Below are 27,100 nucleotides of genomic sequence, written 5' to 3' on the forward strand. Positions count from 1 at the left end.
CAAGTCCGTGAATTTAATGAAGCACTTAGTTCTGTGGCTTCTTCCTCGGGAGGATTTCTGGGATCCATCCACGCCGCCTTTCCATCTCCACGGCTACTTCCCTAGTTATAGGGTAGCTGCAGGCCTCCTACCCATCTCCTTGGCCCTGTCTTATCACCATCCAGTTCACCCTCTGCAATGCAGACAGAGAGCACTTTCTGAAACACACGGTTGATAAGGCCACTCCACTGGCCCTTGCCCTTGGGATAAGACTGAAGCTCCTCAGCGTGGCTTGGAAGGCGTCTTGCCTCTGGCTGCAGCGCTCTCTGCCTGCAGTCTCCACCTTCTCTAGTCCCATGGGTCTGCCCGCCTCCCGCTGCCCTGCGCCTCTGCACAGGTCATCCTCCTATGACCTGTGCATCCATTGGTCTCAGATGGGATGCTCCTTCCTTTGGGTTAGGAAACTCTCCCATATGCTCCCACATGACCCTGTACCACAGGAGTCTGTGAATCTACCTGAGTTCCTCGGTAGGGAAGCTCTGCGGGCAGGGCTGTGCTGATCACCATCACCATCGTCTCCCCAGTGCCTGCCTAGCACAGAGCCTGACACACCAGCGACAGTCAGAGGATATTCCTTAAACAGGTGAGCCAAAGAAGTGCTGACATGGCCATGTGCATAGCCCTAAAGGATTATTAGCCTAGAGGCTCCCCGCTTCCCTGAGCACAGCATTATAATAACCCCAGGCACACATGCTGGCGATTTCCTGTCCTACAGCAAATATTCAGCATGATCAAAGATGAAAAAAATGCATTTTGGGCTCAATTTATTGGACTGAAAAACAAACCCATAAATCAGTAATAGGCAATGGTTTTTCAGGCACAAACAGCTTGATAGAAAACTGGTTACTTCTATCACATGATAAATGGCAGACCACTCTACTGTGATACTGTTGTGAATTGAACGTGTAAGGGCCAAGAGTGCACTCTGTAACACTATCTTGTTTTCGCTAACTTTCAATGAACAGGTATTGATACAAACCATTAAAAACCCATGTGGGGCTTGGAAACAATCTTGGCTTCAAATTTAAAATAATATTGTACTATTTTTTGAGGGAAAATTTAAATTTCTTTATACCAAGGGCTCTTATCTTCCCAGTGTTTCTCAGTAGCATAAACAGACCGAGGCAAGAACAGTGGGAAGGAGTGAATTCTCAGCAATTTTTAAGAAGGCTCCTATTTACCCAAGAACACAGAGGTGGGGAGGAGGAGGCTGGGAAGGGCCAGCGGCACAGTCCTCGTCCTGCCCCTGAGCTTTCTGTTCTCTCCTTTGTCATGAAAGGGTGACACAGATGCTCCCAGCAAACCACCAAGAATCTGTAGCAGGCTGGACACCAGGTTGGCAAGCACCCTGGGTGGGTGGGTGGCCCGGGCCTGACTGCCCAGTGCAGGAAGCTGTGTATGTGTGTGTGTGTGTGTGAGAGAGACAGTGTGTGTGTGTGCGCGCTCTGCACACCTGTGTTTGGGTTAAGAGCGAAAGAGGAAGAAAGAGAGGAAGGAAGAACAAGCCCAGTAAAGTTTTCCTTTTTTCAAAAAAGCAGCTTTTAAAAATGGCATTCTTGAAATAAATGTTACTGCCTATTACTTGAAGAAAATCAACAGCAACCCTCTGGTGGGGTGGAGAGATGTTACCTGTCATCTTAAGCAGTCTATTTTCTAACAACTGCAGAGTCTAAACAAGATTTAACCAGACCTCTTAACTTAGTTTGTGTGCCGTGAACCCTGTTAGCAGTCTCATGAAGCCATGCACCCTTCCACCTTATTAATGTCGAAATCAATAATAAATGTCATTTTCAAAATAGTTTAAAAGTTGTGACACAGTAGGATACAAGCTTATTTATTTATATGCCAAATAACAAGAGCTACAGTTTATCAACTACCGTGGTTTTGAAATAGCAAATGTAAATGATCTATTTTCAATGTCTGTAACGTCATACGAAAAGGTCTGTGGTTTCTAGTGGTGACTAATGCAACTAATGTGGTTTGTTGCCTGTGTTCATAATTGAAAGAAATATTAAATTTCATTTAGAGGTTAGTGACATTAGAGATGTCAGAGTTTTCCATCCAAGCTCTTGGACCCCCTGAATCCCATCCATGGTGCCCAGGGCAGGAATCCCTGCACTAAGCAACCCTGAGAAGCAAGGGTCTCAGCCCCTGGTCAGGCCTGTGGTTGGAGGGGCCCAGGGAGTAGGCTGCACTTTGGCAGTAGGGCCACAGTCCTGCTGTGTGTCCTCACGGCATCTCATTTCTCGCTCTGGGCCTTTTGGGGGAACTTGCTCTGTCCAGGGCATGTGGTCAGTGACTTTCCTCAGGTTTGGGGCTCACTGCTTCCACTCAAGTTGCGGTGTCCCATCAGCTTTCCGGTACCTGCTGATTCATTAAACTCTCCCCTGGGATCTTAAAGACTAACAGGAATGCTGGGGAGGAGGAGGCCTGATCCAAGGTACAGAGAGCCTCTGTTATACAAAAACTAGGACGCTCAGGCAATACAATTTCAGGAGGGGAATATAATCTTCATATGCATCTATGAGAGATTTTTAAAACTTTAAAGTACTTATACATGTATCCTGTCGTGTTAACCTGAGAATCCTGGGGAATAACTAGGAAGTTGAGCTTACTTATGACTTTGCTTGGGCCCGACCAGGTCGTGCCAGACATTTACCTTCCCTACCCTCTCTGCAGCTTTTATAAGACTTTAAAGGCTGGTGACCGTGTGTGATTCAACTTCCTGCTCTCTCTCTGCGTGCTGCACCCCAGCCTGGGCCGGCACAGAGCCTCACTCACGGTGGACACGAACTGCTGGATGATCAGCATTTCTCCCAGGCTGGAGTAGAAATTATTACATTTTCTCATGTGTTTAGGTCTTACTTGTCCACCTGCTGCTGACTTTCAGGCCCAGCTGGGTTTCTCTCTGCTCTAAGTCTGTGGTTTATGAACTTTCACACAGTGGTTAGGAGGTTGCCTTCTGGTTCCAGCTGCTAGAGTCTTGCTGTGTGATCATGGACAGTTCCTGCCCTCTCTGAATTTGAGTTCTGTAGCAAATGGGGGTGATACTCTCTACCTCGACTAATGCCTAGGCTGGTTGTGAGCAGCAAATGAGATAATATACACAGAACTACCTCCAAAAGTCAGAAGCCATACATAAATACATGATGGCATCATAAAATGAAAGTTAGTTTAGTATAAATTGTTCTATGTATCCATTTCACTTCTTTTATCAAAAAAGATAATAATTACATCTCCATAGGTACTAGGTTCTTATATAAGTGATTCTTCTTCCTTTATTCCAATTTCCATTAGTCCTTTATTTAAAATACTTCTCAACATTTAAAAAATAAGATAAAATTTAGTCTGTTCCAACAAACCGAATTATTTTTATAGCTTTTTAAAAACAATTAAACTTTCAAAACTAAAGCATACAGGTTATTATTCTTCACTATTCAAGTTTCCAGCCTTTAACAGCTCAGTCCTGCCCAACTCCTACAAATAGTGGGTGGAATTTGGTGAAACATTTATTGTTTAACACCCAACAGAGAGCAGCTGGATGGGCTGATACAGCCACAAATATCTTGGAAGAAGAAACTTCGGGGCTGGTAAAGTATGTTGCATCCTTAGCCTCCCTAGTTCCCAAATCCGTTGCTGGAGGCCACTTTCAATTCTCAGCAACTCAAGTAAACAATGATTATTGGGCATCTTCTAGAAGGCTCCATCTGCTTTAAAAAGATGAATGAGACACACAACTGCTTCTTAGAAAGTAACTGACCTTTGGCCTTCGAGTCTCCCTGCATGTGACAGGTTGGTGTATCTCAGCAAATACTCAACTACTCCCCTTCTTGAGGGGGCAGTATCCTTCCCGGCCCCACTGACAGGTCCTGGTCCTGGTCACGTGCCTTGTTTGGCTCATGGAGTCTGAGCAGATGTGTCGTAAGCAGAGGCTGTAAGAGATACTGCTTGTTTTGGCCCCCATCGTGTGGTCCAGTGACCACCCCCCCGCCCCGGCCCCAGTGAGGAGAACATGCCTGGCAGTTGCTGTCCCTTCCGCCGGGGTCTCAGAATCAAATCTGAGGAGAAGCCTGAACCTGAGCAATGCCCGGAGCCAAACCCAGAGCTGCCCCAGGAGACCCACAGGCCCATAAGGAAAAGAAAGGCTGTTTGTTCAAAGCCACTGAGATTCTGGAGGGTGTCTGTCATACTGCATCACTGGCCAAGAGCTAACTAAGACATCTCATCAATTCACTTTACACTGATGTGTGAGATCAGACCATCTCAGGTTCCTGCTCGAGCGTGTTGCACCAGTGGCTGAGTCTAGTTCCTGTTTCTCGACAGGCACCCGAGGGCTTCAGTGTGACTGCTATTCAATTTTTCCAGCCTTTCCTCCCATTTCTCCTCTTTATGGGAATTGGTCTAAGATGACCCTCCTAAGATCAGACTAGATATCCTGAGTGCTACAACCTGGTCAAACAGTTTTTTTTTTTTCTTTTTTCTTTTTTGGCTGCGCCGTGTGGCTTGCGGGAGCTCAGTTCCCCGACCAGGGATTGAAACTGGGCCACGGCAGTGAAAGCCCGGAATCCTAACCTCTAGGCCACCAGGGAACTCCCTAAAATATTTCTTTATGATGTTAGTTCACTTTTCATGAGTCGGCAGAAAACTTGTCAAAGGCAGGAAGCCCATCTTAACACTTCTTTGCATTCTACTTGCATATACCAGCCAATGAAGGAATACTTTTGGATGAGTGGTGAATGCCTGCTTTACAGAGCATTCTACAGATATGGCCTGATTCCTCCTCTTGACTCTCAACACCACCCCTGGGCCCTGGCCCAGCCACTCAGCTTGGTGGACTTCACCCGTGTTGTCAGGCCATGTCAATGTCCACCTCAGACACCCAGAGGGACTATGGCCCTAAGGTGAGTTACAGAAGAAGTACTAATACTGATGAACTTCCATTTGTGAAATGATACTTGCAATGTATGGCTTCTAACAGGCTCCAAGGATGGTAGCTATTTTACTAATATTCATTTTTTAAGGGTGCAAATCACCATAGTAGTGCTCTTCTGGAAGTGGCCACCTCCCATAGGAGGCCTCACTGCCGGCCGCTGGTCTCCACGAGAGATGAGCAATTCCCAACACACCCAGATGGCTTGACCTCAATGGTGGATCCCGGAGAGGGTCACAGAAAGTCTGTTCCCATGGCTCTCAACCTTGACCGTGCATGATCCCCACCTCCTTTTACTTTGCTACAATGCAGACTCCCAGGCCTGGGTACTCCATCTTGAGGAATTCACATCTACTTAGATGTACTTACACCTATGACAAACACGTTATGAAGGAAATTCTTCTGAAAGTTGAGAGACTTTGTAGAATTTTATTTTATTTTGGTTATTGCCTCAAAAGCACCTCTAGACTTTCTTGATTTTAATTTTTTTGGAAGAAACTCTTGGTGGCAGAACACAGGGGCTCTCACTGTGGGGAGGACATGTTGAGAAAGAGGAGGGACCAGCTTATCTGGCTGAAACAAAAGGGTGTCTCCAGCGACAGCATGAAGAATCCATGGAGGATGAGAGAGGCCAAGAGAAGAGCTGGGGGACGGCCAAGAAGAGGTTACAGAAGAACCAACAGAGGAACTGTTGGTTCCCAGGAAATGGAAACCAATAGTGAAATACAGGAAATGTGAACTGGTAGGAAGAGACAGAGAAAAGAATGTACTGACAACCAGGAAAGGTTTTAATTTGACATAAGACGAAAAGTCTTCCAGGAAAGAATGTCATTTTATGGTCAAATGAGTCAGGAAGGTTACTTGGAATTCTGCCATCTGTCACTTGAGCTAATAACAACGAATCATTGATAACGAGTGACTTAATTAAAACTCCCATCACTTTCTGAAAAGGACTTGAGTTGCTTATAGGAAAGCCGGGAGTAAGTTAGTGCCAAAAATACACACCCCAAAGTCTTTACATTGTTTAGAGGCTGCTACATTTGGCTCTGAGTTTCTTCATATCAATGAATAAAACCTTTTATGAACAAATGGCAGTCTTCCGCAGACGTGAAATGAATTCTGGCTCTCTCCACAATCTTGCACAGCGTGAGTTACATGACAATGACAGTGATATGCCCTGAAGTTATCTGTCATTTTGCAAGTTTCATTAAACCCTTGGTGCACTACAATAGATTATCTGTGGAAAGAAAAACCTCCCAGTTTGTTTTCAGCTAAAAGATCCCAGGTCTGTATTTATTCATTTCAAGTTGGCGGTGGAGACACAATTACTGCTGGTCTAAGGCAAACAGAAACTCTCCAGAGAGGTCAGTGAATGGGAGAGGGTGGAAACATGATCAATGTCTTGAATCCAAAAGCATTAATTAGGTTGTATGATATATTTTTTAGTTACAGGACCTGTTGCTTAAACCAAAAAGGATAAAACTCCAGACACTAAGAAAAAAACTAAAACAAAGATTAACACAAAGGGGCTGGAAGCCCTCAGGAGGAGAAGAACCCAGCCTGTGTGCCACCACGGAAAGCTTAGGGGCGGCCCTCACATGAACAGTAAACGGTTTCCAAAAATCCAATAATTTCCCCCAAATGGTATTGGTAGTCAAACTGTACATTTTTTATCTTGTCTCCTGCCTCAAATTGCATTAAATTTATACATAAGTTTGTGGAGAGAATGTCTCACTTGAATCTGTTATTTCCACTTTGTTATTTTCCCTCCTTTGGTCTCACCAGAAGTTTATCTTTTTGTTGCTTATTTGTCAAAGAATTAGATCTGTTATCATATTTATTTTTCCGTTTTCTAGGTTACTAATGGTTTTCTTCCTGTTTTCTAAAGTTTATTTTACTATTCTTTTTTCTATCTTCTTGAGATGGCTGCTATGTTCCTCCAGTTGCTTCTAAATTCGGTTTTGTTTTTTGTACTAGACTTCTGAAAACTTCTAATTTCATTGGCCATCCACCAACCAAGTAAGCTTCCTGTTTGTGGAGAATCCCAAAATAGGTGGGAGGTAGGCCCCGCCCTCCACCCGTTACAGAAGCTGAAAGTGGGGCAGCTACCTCCCCCATCTCGCTGGCTGCTTGGGTGTGGAAATGAAACAGGCCCAGGGGCTCCCACCCACCAGATCTCTGAATCCAGAGCCCATGGTCCTTGCAGACAGAGTCACAGTTCCAAGCTGATGGTAGCAGCAGAGTCAGAACTCAGTGGTGGTGTCACAAACATCTTGCTTGTGGTGTTTGCGCCTCCTGGGACATCCTACTGCAGGAATGACTGGCTGCGCACAGCCACCCAGCCTCCCCCGGGCTCTTCCAGGCTGCCGAGCCTGGTTCTGCAGCCTTCTCCTTCCTTTCTATGAGCTACCCAATAGTTTTCCAGATAACTCCTTTTCTGCTTAGGTTAACTGTTTTGTGCGGTTAGAATTTAGAATTCTGACTGGCATGAAGTTTTATTGTGCATTGTTCTTACTGTCATTTTCTAACTATTCCACAAGTGCGATTTTGAAGTCCCTGCCACCCAAGAGCTGATGAAAAGGTTCTTAAAAAACATTATAATTGGTTAGGTTTGTGTATTTATGTTTTTGTGATTGATTTCTAGTTTTATTGTTATGTCATTAGGTGACACAGTCTGTGTAACATCTGCTTTTAGGAAGTTAGGAATTTCTGTGCAGCTAGTATGATTAATTTTGCTAATGTTCCACAATCAGTTAAAAAAGGTAAGTATACTTTGCAGAAACAAAGTTCAGCATATATTTATTAATTATATATGCATTATCTTTTTTTTTTTTTTTTTTTTTTTTTTTCCTTTTTGCGGTATGCGGGCCTCTCACTGTTGTGGCCTCTCCCGTTGCGGAGCACAGGCTCCGGATGCACAGGCCCAGCGGCCATGGCTCACGGGCCCAGCCGCTCCGCGGCACATGGGATCCTCCCAGACCGGGGCACGAACCCGTATCCCCTGCATCGGCAGGCGGACTCTCAACCACTGCGCCACCAGGGAGGCCCTATATGCATTATCTTTTATTTTCTTACTTTTATTTTGCTTACCTGAGCCAATAAAGCCAGGGGTATATTATTGTTTCTCACTAGCATTATGTTATACCAAATTATCCTTGTGTTTTCTAATAATTTTTACTTTATGTATTTTGATGCAATGTTATTTGATGCATATATGTTGACTGAATTTTTAAATGTACTCTTTACTAACATAAAATTACTCTTTTTTTGATCCATGTAATATGATAAATACAATGCTTTCTGGCCTTGAATTCTCTTTGGTCTGTTCTTAAGAATGATTCTTGGGGACTGTATTTTATTTTGATGCATCTAGATACTAGCACAGAGCCTGACACATAGGTGCTCATTAAATGTCAGTAAAAAGCAAGGATACTGGAAACTAGCAGGGGCACAGTAAATCCCTCAGTTGTTCTGGTCCCTGGGAGGCTATAAATGCCAGCTTGCTCCATGCCCTTCAAATGATATGCTTTCCTATGTAAAACTAATACCCGTCTCACCATACCCAAATCGTTTAAAAGAAATTCCAGCGTGCTACCCCACACCAGAAGGCAGCTGTGATTCTAAATCTCAGATATTTCAGACCTCTTGAGTACAACTGTGAAGCAGTAACTGGGCTCAGCAGAGTGTATACGACAGACAAGACATCTGCAGTCTCAGCTCAGAAACCCACATCTCAGAGGAAGCAGCTGGATGGGTGGGGGCGGGGAGGGGGAGACACTGTGGGGTGGAAGGGAGAGCGTAGTACAGTGCCCAGGAGAGGGAGAGCGAGCTTTTGAAGACGACCGTGACGCTCTCCCCAAAACGAGAGTAAGTGGGCACTGAGTCCCTGCAGAGGGTGTCTGGAGGTTCTCTGCGCCATCCACGTCAGAAATGACAGAAGGGGACAGGTGAAAATGGGGCCAGGGCAACCCCCCTAGGAGGGAGGAGGCTGGTGCCGCCGAGAGCTCTGCAGCGGCTGACACAGCTCGAGGGCTTCGTGTGCCACCTTCTCTGCCCTCCAGACATGGCATGGTGGGAGCAGAGGTGGACCAGGCAGCAGGTCTGGGACCCAGGTGTTGCTGCCTCTGGGCTGGTCCAAGTCAGACAGACCCCCGTAGAGCAGGCTTGCAAATGCTTGCAGTGCTCCTTCTTAGTGTTCAGCAAACTTAGTTTAGTTCACAGTGCATGCATAAATTACTTTCAAGTAAATCACACTTTATTACAGGTTTAGGTTGTGTTAAAAATACCCAATGCCAGGGAAAGCTGCTGGCTATTCTGACACTGGGCCAGAGCCTACCAAAGGACAGACTTCCCTGAAAGGGTCCACCCTGGCTGGGGAGATGTGGAAGGGGCTCAGCTGGGGCTGGAACATACTTAGTGAGTCTGAGAAGACCTCACAAGGGTATGTTTTGCTTTCCAGCTCCTTCTGTTACTCTTCCTTTAATGACCTGAGGGGTCCTAAGGGTCTGAGTGAGCAGAGATGGCTCCTTGGTCCCAGCTGTCAGTTGTGTAAAAATATTTTATAACGTCAAAAATTGCCTGGAGGGACTTCCCTGGTGACACAGTGGTTAAGAATCTGCCTGCCAATGCAGGGGACACAGGTTCAATCCGTGGTCTGGGAAGATCCCACTTGCCGCAGCGCAACTAAGCCCGTGCGCCACAACTACTGAGCCTGCACTCTAGAGCTTGCGAGCCACAACTACTGAGCCCAAGTGCCACAACTACTGAAGCCTGTGCGCTTAGAGCCTGTGCTCCACAACAAGAGAAGCCACGACAATGAGAAGCCTGCTCGCCGCAACTAGAGAAAGCCCACACGTAGCAATGAAGACCCGATACAGCCATAAATAAATAAATAAATAAATAAATATAAAAGAAAACTCTGATTAAAAAAAAAAAAAATTGCCTGGAAGAACAAACAACCCCCAATACTCTGTTTCAATGTGCAGAAGCGATTTGATGGCAACACAGAGAGACAATGAGAGAGAAGCAGATAAAAAGAGACAGAGAGAGAGAGGATATATTCAATCCTGCAGCTGCAGATCATCCAAATCCTCCCAGATTACAGGAAAACAAGGGGACTCCCATCATTCTGTGAAGACAGCGTTTGTTCTCCGCAGTTCCCTGGGAGCACCTCGGCATCTCTTCTCCTGTTACGCACTACTAAATCACTGGCAAGCCCTCTGTGAGCCCTTGGTGTGCACCAGGTCTGTGCTTGCTCGGCACTATCTCACTTCATCCTTAAAAGAAACCTACGAGGCAGTACTAGGATCACCCCATTTTACAGATGTGGAAACCCCTGGGGGTGGTCAGATAACCTGCCCGGGTTCCAATATTATCCAAGGACAGGACCAGGATTCAGTTCTGGGTCTGTTCGTCCTTATAGCCATGTCCCAACCGCCTGGCTTTGCTAACCTGTTCTATGTTAGCAACAGAGTTTGCTCCCCAAGAGAGCTCTTCCCTTAGTCCTCAACTCCAAGGACACAGCCCCTACAATTCTGCTCTCATTTCAAACTTTTTTAACACAGAAAAATATGCTTCTGAACTGCCTGGGAAGCTGCATTTTCCTCTCCCCCCTCCCAGTGCAAAGTGGCATTTATTTGTGTGCCTAGGAAGGACCAACCCAAACCCATTCATTACAAGGGAAGGGAAGCCACGTGTGTAGACCCTGGCTTTCAGGACATCATTGTATTCTTTTTTTCCCGTGGCTGCAAAAAGTAGAATTCTTTCAATAAAAACTTTCTATCTAAAAATAAAATAGCAGCAAACTCTGCAGTTATACTTCTCAGTTGGAGACATTTGCTTTCCACTCTCTTTTCCCAAAGGCACAAGGTCCAATTCGCTGGTCAGTTAATGGGTCACACCAAAGGCCCAAATGCAGTGTAATGAACTGGAAAACCAAAAAAACTATGTAGGTTTGAGTCGTTGTGTGGTTGTTCCCCGAGCGCAGTGAGTAGCTTTATTTTACATCAACTGTATGCTGTTTATCTCACCTGTCCTCCACACAGTGGGGCCCTGATCAGGGTTTGCCAACCTCCAGCCCTAGGGCCGTCAAATGATGCTTAGAGGCAGCTGTTGTCAATGCGCTCTTCATCCAGTCTCCTCCTCTGAGCCCACCCAACCTCCCCGCTTCCTCTCCTTTCCCTTTCCTGTTCTGCATCTTCCTATTACAGGACAGCCCCATGCTTGCTTGTGGAGTTCTGGATGAGCATGTGACGTGGATTTATCAGAAAGGTTGCTCAGAACCTATCAGAAGGGCTCCTGGATATTATAGACGGATGGCTCTTATTTTCTCAGCTGGTAGTTTCTATAAGAAAGGGTACTATCTTACACAGTTATACTATAGGAGAAGTACACCATTAACGATGTATATAATTCTGGTAAGACGATTTTACATCTAATTCATCAGGGTTCTTTAAGGAACATGTAAACCTATGTTCACCTATGGGTGATGGAGGGAACAAATGAGGGAATTAGACGAACTTTCAGAAAGTGTTTTACAGTATGATCCGAAGAGAATTTTAAAACACTATGAGATAGAGAGGAACGTTTCATCATGATTAGGAATCTAGCCTAGAGACAGGAGACAGAAGATTGAGACCAACTGACAGTCGGGTGTCTAGTAAACATTGTCTAGGTAAACATTTTTATAAATGATAAAGAGAAGGAGATGCCCCGTAAACTCTTCAGGTTTGTAGGCAACAACTCCCTTCCTATAAATGCCAACTGGAACAAGTCATTAGAGCTCCAGGAGAAGACAAGCAAAAGATTTTATGTGAATGAAAAAATACATATATATTCCATCATATAATATTTCATCATATAATATCAAAATTACAACCCAAGAAAGGGTCCTCTGAATCCCTACAGATTATTCCCCTGAAGACATTTAAGCCACTGTGCTGCTTTGGCTTAAAAGTATGTTCGAGATGGGCATGGGATGGCCACTGGGGCTGCAGTCATCAGGAAGGGTATCCGAAATCACACAAAGGCTGTCATGTGTCCTTGTGGAAACCCTGGTGTGTGTCCTCACATAGAGGACCAGGTATAGTTTTGGTCACCATACCTGTAGAGGGATACAGTAGATCAAGAAATTGGCCAGAGAAAGCCAATCAAAAATGTCAAGGGAGCAGTAGTAATAACAGAATAGCAGCTAACAATCACAGAGCATTTGCCGAAAGCCAGGCACCGGTCTAAGTGCCCTGCATGCGTCAACTCATTTACTCTGTCAACCATCCCATGAGGTAGGCACTCCTATTAACACCATTGTAGAGATGAGAAAACCAAGGCATAGAGAGTTGAGGTTGCTTGTCTAAGTCATGAAGCTAGTATTTGTACCCAGGCCACTGGGTACCAGATTCCAGGCTCTTAACTGGTTCTTACTACTTGGGAAAGACAACAAAATTCCATGCCGTTTTGCTACAGAGACAAAGGCTAAAAGTAATTTTTCCAAGTGAATAATACCAAAAAAAGGCCTGAGAGGGAAAACATGGGCTTTCTACCAAACTGTAGATTATTAAAGTGAGGATAAAGTAAATTTCAGACAAATAAAAGGAAAATGGCTTTGCACAGCAGGAAACATTACATAACCTTTTTTTTTTTTTCTGAAGAATTGAGACTACAAATTCTAATAGGCTCGAAAAGGGTTGACAATTGATAATGTGTTACTAAGGGAAACAAGGTTTGTTCTGAGGCGTTCTATCCTTTCAGGTGTGAGGTTAACAGGATTTCCATGTCTATTCGCCCAGGAAAATCCCTGGTTCTTTCTTTTAGAGGCAGGCTATGGGGCTGAAGAACTGTGGGTCTTCCCCCGTGTGGCAAAGCCTCCGTCCATTTCTCACTACCCTTCCTGTCACTTGCCAACCTCATCTCTGAGAAGCTCCATCCCTGGGGAGAAGATGGTCTGCGGGTGTGGGTAGTAGCTCTCAGTCTGAAGTGACAGGAAGTGCTGCCCAAGTAATTCCAAGGGGCTGGCACCCACATCAGTTGTAAAAATCCTGTGCTGGGGTGGTGGCAGCCTAACAGCAGGGCCAAGTGTTACACTGGAGGACCTCTGTGCTCCACGGTGTTCCCTCTGCCTGTTTCCTAGCCTGTTCTGGAGAAAGCAAGCCGACAGAGAAGGTAAGTGGTCTCTGGGAAGAGTTATGATCCTAACTGTAGGCCCAGAAGTCTCTTGGCTTCTCCCCTCTTCCTCTCCTTGGGCTTCAAATGCCTCCAGCTACCCAAGCACAATGCCCCTCTGAGGAGCTGGGAGAGTCTGGCTATGCATGCAGCCAGCTCCTTGGGCAATGGAGGATCTAGGGGCGAAATGGTTTTATTTTATTTCAAGTGTCTGCCAACCCGGCAGCTCCAGGGCACAAAGAACCCCCACTCTGGTCTTGTGTACCCGGGAGGAGAAGGCCTAGGACGTTCTGCTGTCCGCGTGGTGTTGCAGGATGTGTTGCAGGATGTAAACAGAAAAAAGATTTGGCAACGCTGGGCTTGGTGAACGGGATCGGGGCAGGAGGCTGTTTAGTCCTGAAGGATTAAAGAGACACACATGCTGACTCTCTTTAGCACAGGTCTATTCACGGGAAGTCTCTACTCCATCAGCTACAGACATTTTAGCACAAACATTAGAGGCGGGACGGAGGCAGTTTCTGCTTCTACTCACCTACGCAGTTATCGCAAAGGCTACAATGAGAGGCACGAGGGGGCCGGAAAATCTTGCAGGTGAAACAATATTTAAGTTTCACAGTCTGGCCATTGATGATGACTTCCTTGGTTCTGGGAGGTGGGCGGTACCCCCCTGAACTGGTGCCGTTTGCGACATCTGTGGAGAAAAGAAGACAAGAGCACAGGGGCTTAACATAGCACTTAAGCTCTCTAGTAGGCCTGGAATCTGCATTTCCAAGTGCAGGGCCCACAGCCAGCGCCTTTCTGGGAGGCACCTGACCCCCAGACACACAAATGCGGTAGCACACCGAAGGCTGGCCGTCCCGCAACCTTCGTGCTCCTCGAGGGCTTGGGGCTGCGCTGACAATTCCACACACGCCGCAGTGACCACGTGACTGAGCTCTGCCCAATGGGGTGCAAGTACACGTGGCCCCGCCCGGCAGGTGGGAGCCTCCCCTGAACCCCACCCACTGTTTCCCCCCTTCCGCAGGCCACCTTGGAGACATACACTGCGGCCCCCTGAATGACTATGCACACATGCACGGAGATCCTACACCAGCTGGCGCTGTCCTAATTAATACAGTGGTGATATTTACATCAGGAACATTTCGCTTCTCCGACGCTGGCTCAAGAATCGCCCCACTTTGCGCCTTGGCCTCCTCAAAAATACCAGATATTGGGTGGGGGGGTTTACAGATTTAAACATATATTTAAATAAAATCATTACATGTATATTTAAAAAAACAATTTCTATATTTTATTGTCTGAACAGCATCTTTTATTTTTTAGAACAAGTTTTTTTAAATGTTGAAGAAAATACAAATACATATTTTTTTTTTGTTCAAGCTTCATTTTATCTTATAACCTGGCTCTCATCCCTGAGTTCACATTAGAATCACCCAGGGAGTTTTTCAAACTCGCCTAGTGCAGGGACGCTGCCCCAGACCCGATAAATCAGAATCGCCCAGGGTGATTCTAATGTGCTGTACGGTTGAGAACCCCTGCTCTACAGGAAGATAAAACATTTTATTCTCATCTAGACCCCTCACAGCCACAAAGAATTGAGGTCAGCAAGCTGTGCAACAGGAACGGAAGGCCACGGGTGAATGGAGAACAGCAAGAATCTCTGTGAGGGCTTCAGCTGGGACTCTGCGGCTGATGAACACAGGTTGGGCAGAGCCTGGTGGCTGGAGGAACTCCGGGGAAACTTCATGGTGTTCTTTTAAAACAGAGCTGGTAACATTGAGTTCGTTTTAATTCATACACTATCAGACGGCGACAGCTGCAACATACTTTTGGTAAATTTCCCAAGTGATAGGAATGAGTCCCATCCTCCACTCAGCTCCCCCCACCCCCCTCCCGGCCACGAACTCAACCTGGGCGAGAATTACGTGGCGAGCTTTCAAAACTGCTGATGCTACCGTCCTGCTCTCAGATATTCTGATTTCATTTGTGGGGTGCAGCCTGGCATCAGAGGTTTTAAAAGCTCCCCAGGTATGGGAATCAGGGCCTTGTCACTCTGGTCCATGCAGCATCCGCATCACCCGCGAGCTTGTCAGAGAAGCACATTCTCTCTCAGTCCCGCCCCAGAGCTCCTGAATCAGAATCTGCATTTACGGAGACCACTAGCCCCCTCCACCCCAGCGGGTGTCGTGCACCTTAAAGTTTGAGAACCCTGCTCCCGGATGCCTGTAAACGCCGCCCATCCACACGTCACATGTACCTCTTCCTCTCACGTTCCTCTTTGTCGTGTACCCAGATACACTCACAGGTATGATAGAGAGCTAAACTTAGAGAACACAGAAACTTGGAGAACCTTTGCACACAGGAAGGGGCCGCTTCACAAATCACAGCCAGCCACCCAAGCATTTCCACACGGAGAACCTGGTGATGAGGAACAGCCGATGGAACCTGCAGAGCTGCACCCTCTGTGCCCCCAGGACTGCTCTCACTCCCAGAATTCACAGCTCACAAGTCATGATTTCAGGGGGTGCCCCCTTTACCCCAATCTTCTTTAAGAGGCTCTCTGAGGCCTGAAATCTGCCCTTAGCGCTTTAGCCTAAGGCTTTGATATGTGTGAAGATACCAGCCCCACTGGTAGGGCCAACATTTTGAGTGGTTCCAGGCCATTGACTCTTCATGGAAAATTAAAGTTCCACAAGGAGGGCGTATTAGGAGAGGTCAGAGTTCAGGAACATCGGAGGGAGAGAAGGCAGCATGGAGCAGGGACACGGAGGGTAAGAGCGGCCCTTCAGCTTTACACCTCCGCTGAGGACAGTCATTCCACCTGAATAATTAAACAGCTGTGGCGCCATCCCAAGGACTCTGGGTGGCCTTGCCAAGCAGGACACCCTCTCTTGGCATGTCCCGCACCTGCCTGGCACCCCAAGTGGCTGCCCTACTAAACAGTGCTAAGTTCAGCAGGCATCTGGAGAGGGACCAGCTTCCAAAGCACATACACTGGAAAGAGGGCAGCATCTCGACTGATTCTGTGATAAGAAAACAAAGAGATGAAGTGGCTGCGTACTTCCTGAAGCATCAGGGTAAAAATAACTGGCTTTGAACACATCAAAGATAAGGTCACAACCCTTCCAGTGCCAACTGGATGCCACTGAGGCCTAAATTAATTATGACTTGGTGCCTCGCTAGCCTTATGTCAGCTGTGAAACCCACTGTATCTATTTAGCTCTTGAAAACATGCGTAGGAAAACTAGAAAGTCGGATAGAGGTTTCAAAAGAACAATAACCCAATCAATAATATTTGTGTTCCTTTAACCTGAAAAGTGTAAACAATGATTTGTCAAGAAAAATATTTTAAGAAGCGGGAATGACAAACTTATCCACTAGAGCGACTCCTAAAAAAAGCCACATTCTGAGAAACAATGACTTTAAAACGTGAGTATGTACCCGCACTCCTTAAGACCAACTCTAGTCATCTTGTAGTTCTAAAGTACATTCTTGAAAGATGAAATCATTGATAAAAATTTGAGCTGAAGCTGGAATTCAACAGACATGGTACACCGAAGCTTAAGAATGAAACCAAAACCAAAAACGTTTTGACTAAATATTTGGAGAGCTCTTTATGTAAAAGAATGGAAGAATCAGAGGACCTGGAATCAAGGCCCACCTAGGCCCTGAAAGGACTGAAGGACCACAGAACTAAGGGGAAAAGAAATCAACCGATATTTATGCATTATTTACTTTATGCAAAATACTGCACCGGAGGCAGTGGAGGACCCAGAAATGAGCAGAGATGTCGCGTGGGGAGCGGTCAGCAAGGGGTCCTGCCGGGCTGTTTGATGAGCCCTGGGTCCCCTGACACCCCTGGTCTGCTCTCCTCCCGGCCTTCAGAGCCTGCTTCCTAAGTGCAAGTCTGGCGAAGGAGAAACCCTGGCCTCTGGTGAGGTGCCCCAGGTCGTCCATGTGCCCCGCTCTTGTCTTCCTGCAGCCCGAGCCCGAGGCAGTGGCCTCCTTGCGGCCCCGGAGCAGGCACCGCTGTTCACGCTTCCAAGCATCTCTTCTCCGCTCGGGCCTCCCTGCCCTCCAGATACTCAACCTAGAAGGTCCGGTTCAAGCTTCTCCCGTGGAAATGCCTTGAAAGCTGTGTCACTTCCTTCCTCTCTTGGGCTGTCGCTGCACCTAGCTCGTGCATTTATCCAGTCAATAGATCTGTGCTGGGCTCGTAGGTGCCAGCCCTGTGCTGGCAGCTGGGGATGCAACAGGAACTAAACAGACTTGTCCTCTGCTGGTGGGGTTCACAGGTCCGAGGGACACCCTGGGTCCTCTGCCGGTGTGGTGACCACGAGGATTTAGCTCCGTGTCTTCCCCCAGACGCCGCGGCGCCAGGGCAGGGGCCACGCCCTACTGCTTTCATGTTTCCCCTGTCCTGCACAGGGTCTACACACAGTAGGTCCCCAGGAACTGCCTGCTGAATGGAAGGCCAGTTCTGGCAGGTAGGGAGGAATGATGCTGGGAAGCTTCTCCACGCCCACCGGTCAGAGTCACACAGCCCGGTGACTCGCCCTTCCCCAGGAACACCTCTCGCGGGGTCCTTCTGAAGCTGTTGCTCCTCTTTACGTGTCCTCTTTACAGGCTTTGCTGGCCCAAAGACCCATCTCACAAAGCTAGTCAGTGCCACCTGGGAGGGCCAGGCTATATGGGTAGCTGTCTACCTCAAGGTACCCCCAAATTGTCATTTCTTTCATAAAATACATTCAACAGTCGCCCCAGACCAAAGGCTTTCTGGAATGCCTGCATCCAGGGCAGATGGGAACAACGGAGCCTTGAAACCCAAGGCTTCACACCCACACCTGAGGACAAAAGAAACGCTTCTTCGACATTCAGACTGGCACCAGTGGCCGGTCGTGAAAGGCTTCTCATCCCTGAGGATGACAAGCACCCGTGGCCTGCATCCCGGGGCCCAGAAGGTGGTGTTCCCATCCTAATCCTCAATTACTCTGTGGTTTGGGTTTTGGCTTTTGTTGTTGGCAACAATGGTGTCTCTGCTTCTTAGGGCTGCCCTTTGTGGTTTCAAGTACAGCTGTTGAAAAAGAATAATCAAAGTCTGCAATAGCTAATGGGTAAAGAACACTAGAATTGGGGGAGGAAAACCTCTAACAGTTCTGCAAGCTTATATGAGTCAGTATTTTTCGAGGACATTTTTATACACTAACGTTTTGAAAGAAAACTTAAAAGGTTGAAGTGACCTTCTTCTTCATAAAGTCTCTCCACCTCGCCCCCTCCAAATTGCTGGGAGACGGGCAAAGAATTAGGAGAGCTGGGGAGAGGGGAAGAGCAGCTGTTCCGTGCAAGTTCAGGGACACAAAGCTGCCCGCTCACTGAGTTTTTCACTCAAGGAGAAATCCTGGGCTTGTCAGAGTCTCAGGTAAGCTGTTTGTTAATGTATGCACATTTCAAAGCCACTCTCCAAAAAACAAGTCACCTTTTCTTGGGAGGAATCACAGAGTGCTAACATTCTGAGAGACCCATTTGTCCGCCCCTGAGTTAATCCTGCCCCAAATTCAGGGACAACATTGACGAATTTAACAACTGCTGAAATTCACCATATAAAGTAATGGAACTCTGCTTTTTTAAAAGGCAAAGGGAAAAAAAAATCCCAATTTACAAAAGATGTAGATTAAGATTCTTTTCCTTTATCAAAAGGATGCAGAACAGTGTCATTCCCTGGTGCACTGGTGTTTCACAGACCATTCACCAGCTGACGGCACACCCGCCAGAGCGGGAGGAACCTCTACTAATAGGCATTTAGCCGGAATGAAGATAAAGCATCTCTGCATTAGGATATAAGTCACAGGGAAAGTGTGATTTGCTTTATACTCAAGCCTTCATGACTATATGGATTGAATGTGCTGCAGGACAGCTGTTGGATCCAACAAATCTGAAATGTTCATAAGGCTCTTTTCATTGATGCTCTGAGGCATTTGGGACACAAACTACCCAACCTTGGAAGGGTTGATCTATCGCAAAGGAAGATGGTTATTTTTAGAGCCATTTAAGACAATCTCTCAGCTTACAGTTTGTAAACTTCCAAGTTTATAGGAAAATATTAACAATGACTAAATGTCAGCCAAGTCAACTTCTATTATTTTAAGTGTTTGCAGGAAAAGGTACAGCAAATTCTGGTCTACAGATATTGGTTATTTCCACTCAAGACAGTAAAAATGTGAGTATTTTCTCACGAATACGTTGGGCGGCGGTAGCTTTGCCTCCACAAATGCTTACATACAAAAATGCAGATGAGGGCTCATGGTGGGGGGGGACAGTCCCCTCCAGTTAAAAGCTTTGCCCAGTCACTTTGTCTTCAGTGCTTATCTTCAAGGACTGAAGCTGATGCCTGAGGTGAGGCTCAGGCAGGCAGAGTTTCAAACCTAAGCCACGAGGTGGGTAGACAGGGGGTCTCCTCTGCTTGGGGGAGCTCATCCCAAGGTGGAGCAGAGAGCGTCTGCAAGGCCACAGCAAGAGAACAAGGGAAGCTTGGGGGGAGCCACAGGCGAGGGCAGGCTGGCCGTCGCTGGGACGAGCCCTACGAGGACTGGACGACAGACGACACTCAAGGCCCGGGTACTGTTCCAAATCGTTCGTTCACTCTCTCAACACCGATGGGAGTTGGAGGCACCCTGGTGGGCGACACAGACCTTCGAGGAGATCTGGCCCCTGCCTTCAAGGATTTACAGTCTAGTGGCAGAGACAGACACACGAACGAAATAATCGCACAAGTACGTGCATCATTACGCACAGCGTTGCTGCGAGTCGGAGAGCAGGGGAGGCTGCCTCTTCCCACAGGGTGTGGCATTTGGACCAGAATCTGAAGGACGACTGAGTAGGGCTTCCCCAGGCAACGTGCGTGGGAGCTCCTGCTTGTGTGTGTGTGTGTGTGTGTGTGTGTGTGAGTGTGCACGCACGCCGGGACTGGGAAGCAGGGCATCTCAGGCCGAGGGAGCAACTTGTGTACTGCTCTCGGGACAGCAAGCAGCTGGCATATCCAGGACCGACGGGAGGCCAGTGTGACCAGGATACAGAGTGAACGGGAGACAGGCAGGGAGGAGGAGGGCAGGGGCTAGATCGCTCAGAGCCCTGGAGTCAGGTTTGGGATGTTGGCCTTCAGTCTAAGCGCAAAAGGAAGCTTGATCATTAGTTTCATGTCAACTTGGCTAAGCTCTGTGCCCAGATGTTAGTCAAACACCAGTCTAGCTGTCGCTTCGAAGGTATGTTTAGGTGAGATTAGCACTGAAATCAGCAGACTTTGAGTAAAGCAGACGACCCTCCTTAACATGGGAGGGCCTCAGCCAATCAGTTGCACGCCTTAAGAACAAAGACTGAGGTTCCCCGAAGTAGAAGAAAATTCTCCTCAAGACTGCAATGTAAGAAACCCCGCCTGGGTGTCCAGCCTGCTGCCCTGAGTAACTGGGACTCAAGACTGCGACATCAACTCTTGCCTGACTTTCCAGCTTTCCCAACAAACTTCAAACTTCCCAGCCCCACCAGTGCATGAGCCAGCTCCTTAAAAACAAGGATCTTAAAAGAAAATAAAATTTTTTCTATAATTTCTGTTACCTATAGTTCCTGTCAGTTCTTTTTCTCCAGACAGAGAACCCTAACATAGAAGCCAAGAAGAGTTCCATGCTGTGTAGGAATTAAAAAATATCACACTGACCGCAGGCTCAGAGATGGATTGGGGGAAGGAGGGGGAAGCAAGATGGATTCAGGGCCCGTTAGGAGGGGTTTGGAGTACAAGCTAGAGCTGATGTCAGCCTGAAACATGGCGGTGGCTGTGATGATGTAGCGAGGTAGATACATTCCAGAAACATTAAAATGGCAACATCAATTATTGACAGATGTGGTGAATGAGAGGCAGGTGGGTGAGCGGGATGAGCCTCGGGCTCCGGCTGGTGGCAGGGGAGCACGGTGGCGGCATCCCCCGAGGCAGGGAGCACTGCCCGTTTCGGGGAAGGTGCACTGGGGGCAGGAGGAGGTCTGCTGGTACTGAGTGGGAGGAAACATCACACAGGCAGCTGCGCATACAGAACGGGACCTCAGAGGAAGGGCCGAGGCTGGAGATACAGGTCCGGCAATGACACGGGGAGAGAAGGTAACATCAGAAGGTGTTGGAAGGCGAGAGGGCCAAGGGCTGAGCCTTGAGGTGCTCACTCCTACGTTTAAAGGCAAGGAGTGCCTGAGAGGTGGAAGGAGGGGACGGTGTGGCTGAGTCCCTTAGTGTGTGTCAAACACACTTGGGAAAACCCGAATACTGGATTCCCTCCAGGACACTGACTGAGCATCAGCACAGCAAAGGTGCTGGAAAGGAAACCCAGGGTTTCCCCAGTGTGCTTAGCTCTCCCGCCATCCAAGGGGACGCCCATCCTGTGGGACAAGGAGCATTGTGTGGCACGCCAGCAGGGAAAATGTTGAGGTAAGAGGTGGGAGCTGGCGGGGACATCAGGACCAAGGGGGTGACTTTGTGACAGAGTGGATGCCGGGGTGGAACAGGAAGGAACCGTTCCCTTTGGGCTGAACCGAGAGCACTGGAAACAAAGCCAGGATGGGCGACTGGTGAGAGGGATCAACCCATCGTGCCCAGGATGCTTGGACCACCTGTGTAGAGACAGCAAGAGCGTGGGGCCGGCCACCGTGAGAGGCCACAGATCTGCCCTCCAATGGGTAGAATCACCTAAGGATGCAGAGATGTAGAGAGGGATCCTCATGCAGGGATGGGGGAACCTGCTACAAATTCCTGGCGATGGGGGTCTGCAAGGGGACCTGGCATCTTCCATGTAAACAGACTGGCCTGCCTGCCCCTGCTGGAGGCGTGGGTGGTGGTGGCGGTGTTGGGTACCAGCTTTTTTCCACCGAGGCTCAAACCCGCTCTGGTGGTCCCACCTTCATGAGCAAAGCAGGGCAAGCAAGGCCAGCCATGGAGACCGCAGCTGCCTGTGAAGTCCTCAGGGAGAGGAACTGGATGGGCTGGCACGATGCTTTCTGGCTCTGAGAGGGAGTGACAAGAAGAGGTGAATGGTGCTGATGACGTCCTGACCCGTAGACGAGCCCCCAAGCCCCTCACCAGCATATTAAGAAGATAGAAGGGGTGGGAATGCTTACAGCGGGGGCTCTGACAGGCGCAGAAGGGGGACATGATGAGCGTAAAGGGCAAACCCACGTTTCACAAAGTGGCTCGGCCTTTGGCCTTGGCCCCCAGCGTGTGGTTTTGAGTTGCAGAAGGTAATTTCACTTAGAAACCACAGAGGACTGAGGCTTATTCTAGACTTGGTCCTCAAAAGGCTTGTGGGATGCATCTCCTTTTGGAGAGAACTTTGTCAAGAAAAAGCATTTGTCAGATGAGAACTCTAATAGGCACTTCTTAGCCTCATGAGAACCTGACTACTTAGGACTGTAACAAGGAATTGAGAAAAACACAACGAAAGTATGTGTAGAGAATTGGGCAAAGCAACCTTTTCCTGTCTCCTTAATAGAAAATAGAAAAGGGAGCCTCAAAGAGTGAGCTTCAGGTGCTGCTCAGGGCTGGTTTCGTTCATTCACTCATTTGAATATGTATTAGGTACCTACTATATGCTAAACGGTCTCCCAGGTGCTATGGATACGGTGGGGAATAAGATCAGTCCTCTGTCCTTTTGTGGCTTATACTCTAGGGAGGGCAGATAAACCCAGAGTACGGATTTTTAATAATTTAAGTGTACAAACAAATCTTTTTTTTTTTTTTTTTTTTTGGCCGTACGCGGGCCTCTCACTGTTGTGGCCTCTCCTGCTGCGGAGCACAGGCTCCGGACGCGCAGGCTCAGTGGCCATGGCTCACGGGCCCAGCCGCTCCGCGGCACGTGGGATCTTCCCGGACCGGGGCACGAACCCGTGTCCCCTGCGTCGGCAGGCGGACTCTCAACCACTGCGCCACCAGGGAAGCCCCCAAATCATTTTTAATAATTGATCTTAAACTTGGCTGATGATCAAGATCACCTAGGACAGTGATTCTCAACCTATTTGTGCTGTGGTTCCAGGTGGCACAGATAGAAAAATACCATGACAGACAATAGCTATGGTCTGGAGTGGAAGCCAAGTTCAGGTAAGAAAGGACAATTAAATTAAATTTCATTAAAGGGGAGATTTCGGCCTCCTTTGTGTGTTCTCCTACAGTTAAGGAGATGGCTAGGAGGATGAATTTTAACTGTGACTACGGAGTGGTAAACATCAACCTTCATACTGTTGCAAAAATAATTCCATGACTATAAATCCAATATTCTTCAAAATAACTCTGGGGACTTCCCTGGTGGTCCAGTGGTTAAGACTCCATGCTTCCAACGCAGGGGGCGCAGGTTTGATCCCTGGTCAGGAAATTAAGATCCCACGTGCCACACGGTGCAGCCAAAACAAACAAAAATAAATAAAATAATTCTGAAAGTCTACATTCCAGAAAAAAGGAACATCGAATGGCACTGACGAAGAGAGTGATTTTTTTTTGATCCAGTGGAGAAAATAGGCCTCAGTTTCTCCACATTTAAACTATGATAATTTACCTGTAGTTCAAGGGCATTGTAGTTCATGGAAACACCTTGAACTGTCAAATGCTATGATGTTGATAATTATCAAAATTTCTTTTTGAGAGGCCTGTCCAGATCCTATAGGGCAAAATATCTCTATCTATCTATCTATATAGCTAGCTAGCTAGCTATCATCTATCTATCTGCATATATATGTATATTACTCATTAATGCAATTAAAGGCAGAAGAAAAAGAAAGTGCTTAGTAGCTATGACCTTTTTAGTTTAACTGAGTTAATCCGAAACATGCTCAAAGCAGAATGAAAATTAATGCTACCTTATTTTTTGCCACACTGTTTTTTTCCCACATGAATGCCAAAGCCTTGTCCTTAAACATAAACAAAATAAAGGTGGCTTTGTCCTTGCAAAGTTTTAATTTCCCTCAAATTTGGTCCAAGTTCTCTGAACACACACACACACAAAACTGCTGTGCTGCATAAATGAAAATCAATTCTTCTATTGAAGGCCAGAGCGAGAAACATTTGTGTGTGTTTCTGCTCCACGGGGCACAGTTCCTGCAGTGTCAGAAGCTACTAAATATTGTACAAGGATAGAGATCAGTTTGGGTTGTCAGTGTTTGCAATATTGTAAGACAAGGAGATGAAAACAAAGGTAAAAACTGGGCACTAGAAATCATGCGAGGGCAGGGCAGTGCTTCACCATTATCACCAGGAAAATCTGATGGGCTTTTATTGAAATTTGAGTGGCATTAATACGAGGGCAGTAGCAAGGACCTGAATGCAAGGACTGGCTTATATCTCATTCTGTATAAGATGTTATAAGATTTTATCTTTAGCACTGAGGAAAAGAAAATTAAGTATGCCAGTGTAGAGCTAGTGTATACTATTTATAAATACACTATAATGGAAAAAAATGCCCATCTATTATGATCCTATACTCTTTTCTCTTTAGTCAACACAGACTGGTTAAAATGAATGAGAATCTTGAGTAAGTTGGCTATTATAAATCTATCTATCTACCTGTCTATAAATTTCAGAAGTTTTAAAATATATATTGGCAGTAACCATTTGGAAACTATAAGGGGGTAAAATCCCATTTACAACAGAAAAAATAATCACAAAATTCTAGGAATTAACAAAAAAATGGTAGGTAGGTCTCATATGAAGACAACTATAAAACAATATAGAGAATTTAAGGAGATTTTGAAAAACATGGAGAGACATTCTCTATCCTAGAGCAAAAGATCCAGTATTTTAAATAGATCAGTTCTTCCTAGATGACTTTATGTATCTATTACACTGCTAATCAAAGTCCCAATATGATTTGGGGAAATTTTGACAACGTAGAAAAAAATGATTCTAAGCTTCATCTGGAAGAATACACAGTTGACAATATTTGCAAAAGTAAAATAATGAGGAGAAATAATTGTCCTGGGGGGAAAAAAGAAACATTGAAACAAAATAGAACATTCCCAAATAAATGCAAATTCTATGATTCCGTATTTGATAAATACGGAATTTCAAATCAGTAGGGGAAGCATGGATTATCCAATAAATGGAATTAGGATAAACAGTTAATCTTTTAGGGGGAAAAAATCTAAAGTTGGAGCCATACCTCAAATCTTATACCGAAAAAAAAAAAAATTTATACCAAAGATTTAAATGTAAAAAATTAAAAGGTACAAGAACTAGAAAAATATACATAAACTTAAGACTTGGGGGTTGGGGAAGCCCTTTCTAAATATATGACAAGGCAGCATACATAAAGAAAAGATGGATAGTTCTGAATAGGTAAAATTTTTAAACCTGTATGTCAAAAAATTCCATAAAATGCAAACAATAAAGTAGAAACATATTTGTGTCATATATAAAAAAGGGTAATATCTTTAAAGAGCTCTTACAAATGATTAGGAAAAAGACATATTGCAGTAAGAAAATGGGCAAAAAAGATGAACAGGCAACACACACATAGAAGGAAATATGTCAGTAAATATATTCAGGAAGTTTGTGATTTGCTCCCCCCAGTTTCAAACAAATGAAGTCACAGGTTAGTTTTAAATGATAACATTCAGCATTGGTGAAAGTAGGGAGAATAGGCATCTCATGTACTTTTGATGAGAATATAAATTAATACAACCTTTTGAGGAACAATTTGGCTATATATCTCAAAACCTTAACAGTGTACATATCCTTTGACCCAGCACTCTTAGGCATTTGACCTAAGGAAATTTTCATGCATATTGATTGCAACACTGTTTTTTATTATTAAAAACTGAGAACAACTTAAATGTCAATAGAAGGCATTGGTTAAAAGAACTATGATGGGCTTCCCTGGTGGCGCAGTGGTTGAGAGTCCGCCTGCCGATGCAGGGGACACTGGTTCCTGCCCTGGTCCGGGAAGATCCCACATGCCGCGGAGCGGCTGGGCCCGTGAGCCATGGCCGCTGAGCCTGCGCGTCCAGAGCCTGTGCTCCGCAACGGAAGAGGCCGCCACAGTGAGAGGCCCGCATACCGCAAAAAAAAAAAAAAAAAAAAAAAAAAGAATTATGACATAGGATCATATAACGGACTACCATACACCTATTATAGATGGGGTCAAAAGGTTCATACCATATTAAGAGGGAGAAAAAAATCTGTTTCAAAATAGTAATGTACAATGTGAGCCCACGTTTGTGTAAAAATACAATACGCAGAGAAACAATACTAGAAGGATCATCAAATCTTAGCCATGGATATACCTGATTGGTAGGATTAATGAAATACATTCAATAAATTAAAATCTATTTTTCGGACTTCCCTGGTGGCGCAGTGGTTAAGACTCTGCCTGCCAATGCAGGGGACACGGGTTCGAGCCCTGGTCCGGGAAGATCCCACATGCCGCGGAGCAACTAAGCCCGTGTGCCACAACTACTGAGCCTGTGCTGTAGAGCCCGCGAGCCACTACTACTGAGCCCACGAGCCACAACTACTGAAGCCCGCGCACCTAGAGCCCGTGCTCTGCAACAAGAGAAGCCACCGCAATGAGAAGCCCGCGCACCACAACAAAGAGTAGCCCCTGCTCTCCACAGCTAGAGAAAGCCCATGCGCAGCAACGAAGACCCAGCGCAGCCACACACACACACAAAATCTATTTTTCTTTTTATGCGTTTCAAAGTTTCTGCAATCAACATATATTACTTTGTAAAGAACAAAAATGTTACTTTTAAAACAGAGTTTGGAAAGAGGCATAAAACATTTGTAAAGGGGTTGAGATGGCTTTGGCTCCCTACGTTTCATAAACTGAGATGTCGATGGAATTATCTGCTGCTTTGAAAAACAGTTATGAATTCATAGGTTTCATCAATAATTTTTAAAAGATGTCCTTTCTACCTCTACTAAAGATGGGTTGTAAGACATTTTTTAGATTTTTTTCA

The 27,100-nt window shown here is 46.2% G+C and overlaps 1 protein-coding gene across 2 annotated transcripts in view; it reads right to left on the minus strand.

Annotated features, from left to right (window-relative positions):
• The window catches only part of ZDHHC14 (zDHHC palmitoyltransferase 14), a 281,866-nt gene that overhangs the window by 62,714 nt on the left and 192,052 nt on the right, over positions 1 to 27,100 (minus strand). For both annotated transcript variants that reach the window (XM_082634320.1, XM_082634319.1), the window contains exon 3: positions 13,659 to 13,817. In XM_082634320.1, coding sequence (XP_082490446.1) covers positions 13,659 to 13,817 — 159 coding nt within the window. The remainder of the gene's footprint in view (positions 1 to 13,658; positions 13,818 to 27,100) is intronic.

This window comes from Mesoplodon mirus (assembly GCF_964341445.2).
Source record: "Mesoplodon mirus genome assembly, chromosome: 10".
Taxonomy (NCBI): Eukaryota; Metazoa; Chordata; class Mammalia; order Artiodactyla; family Ziphiidae; genus Mesoplodon; species Mesoplodon mirus.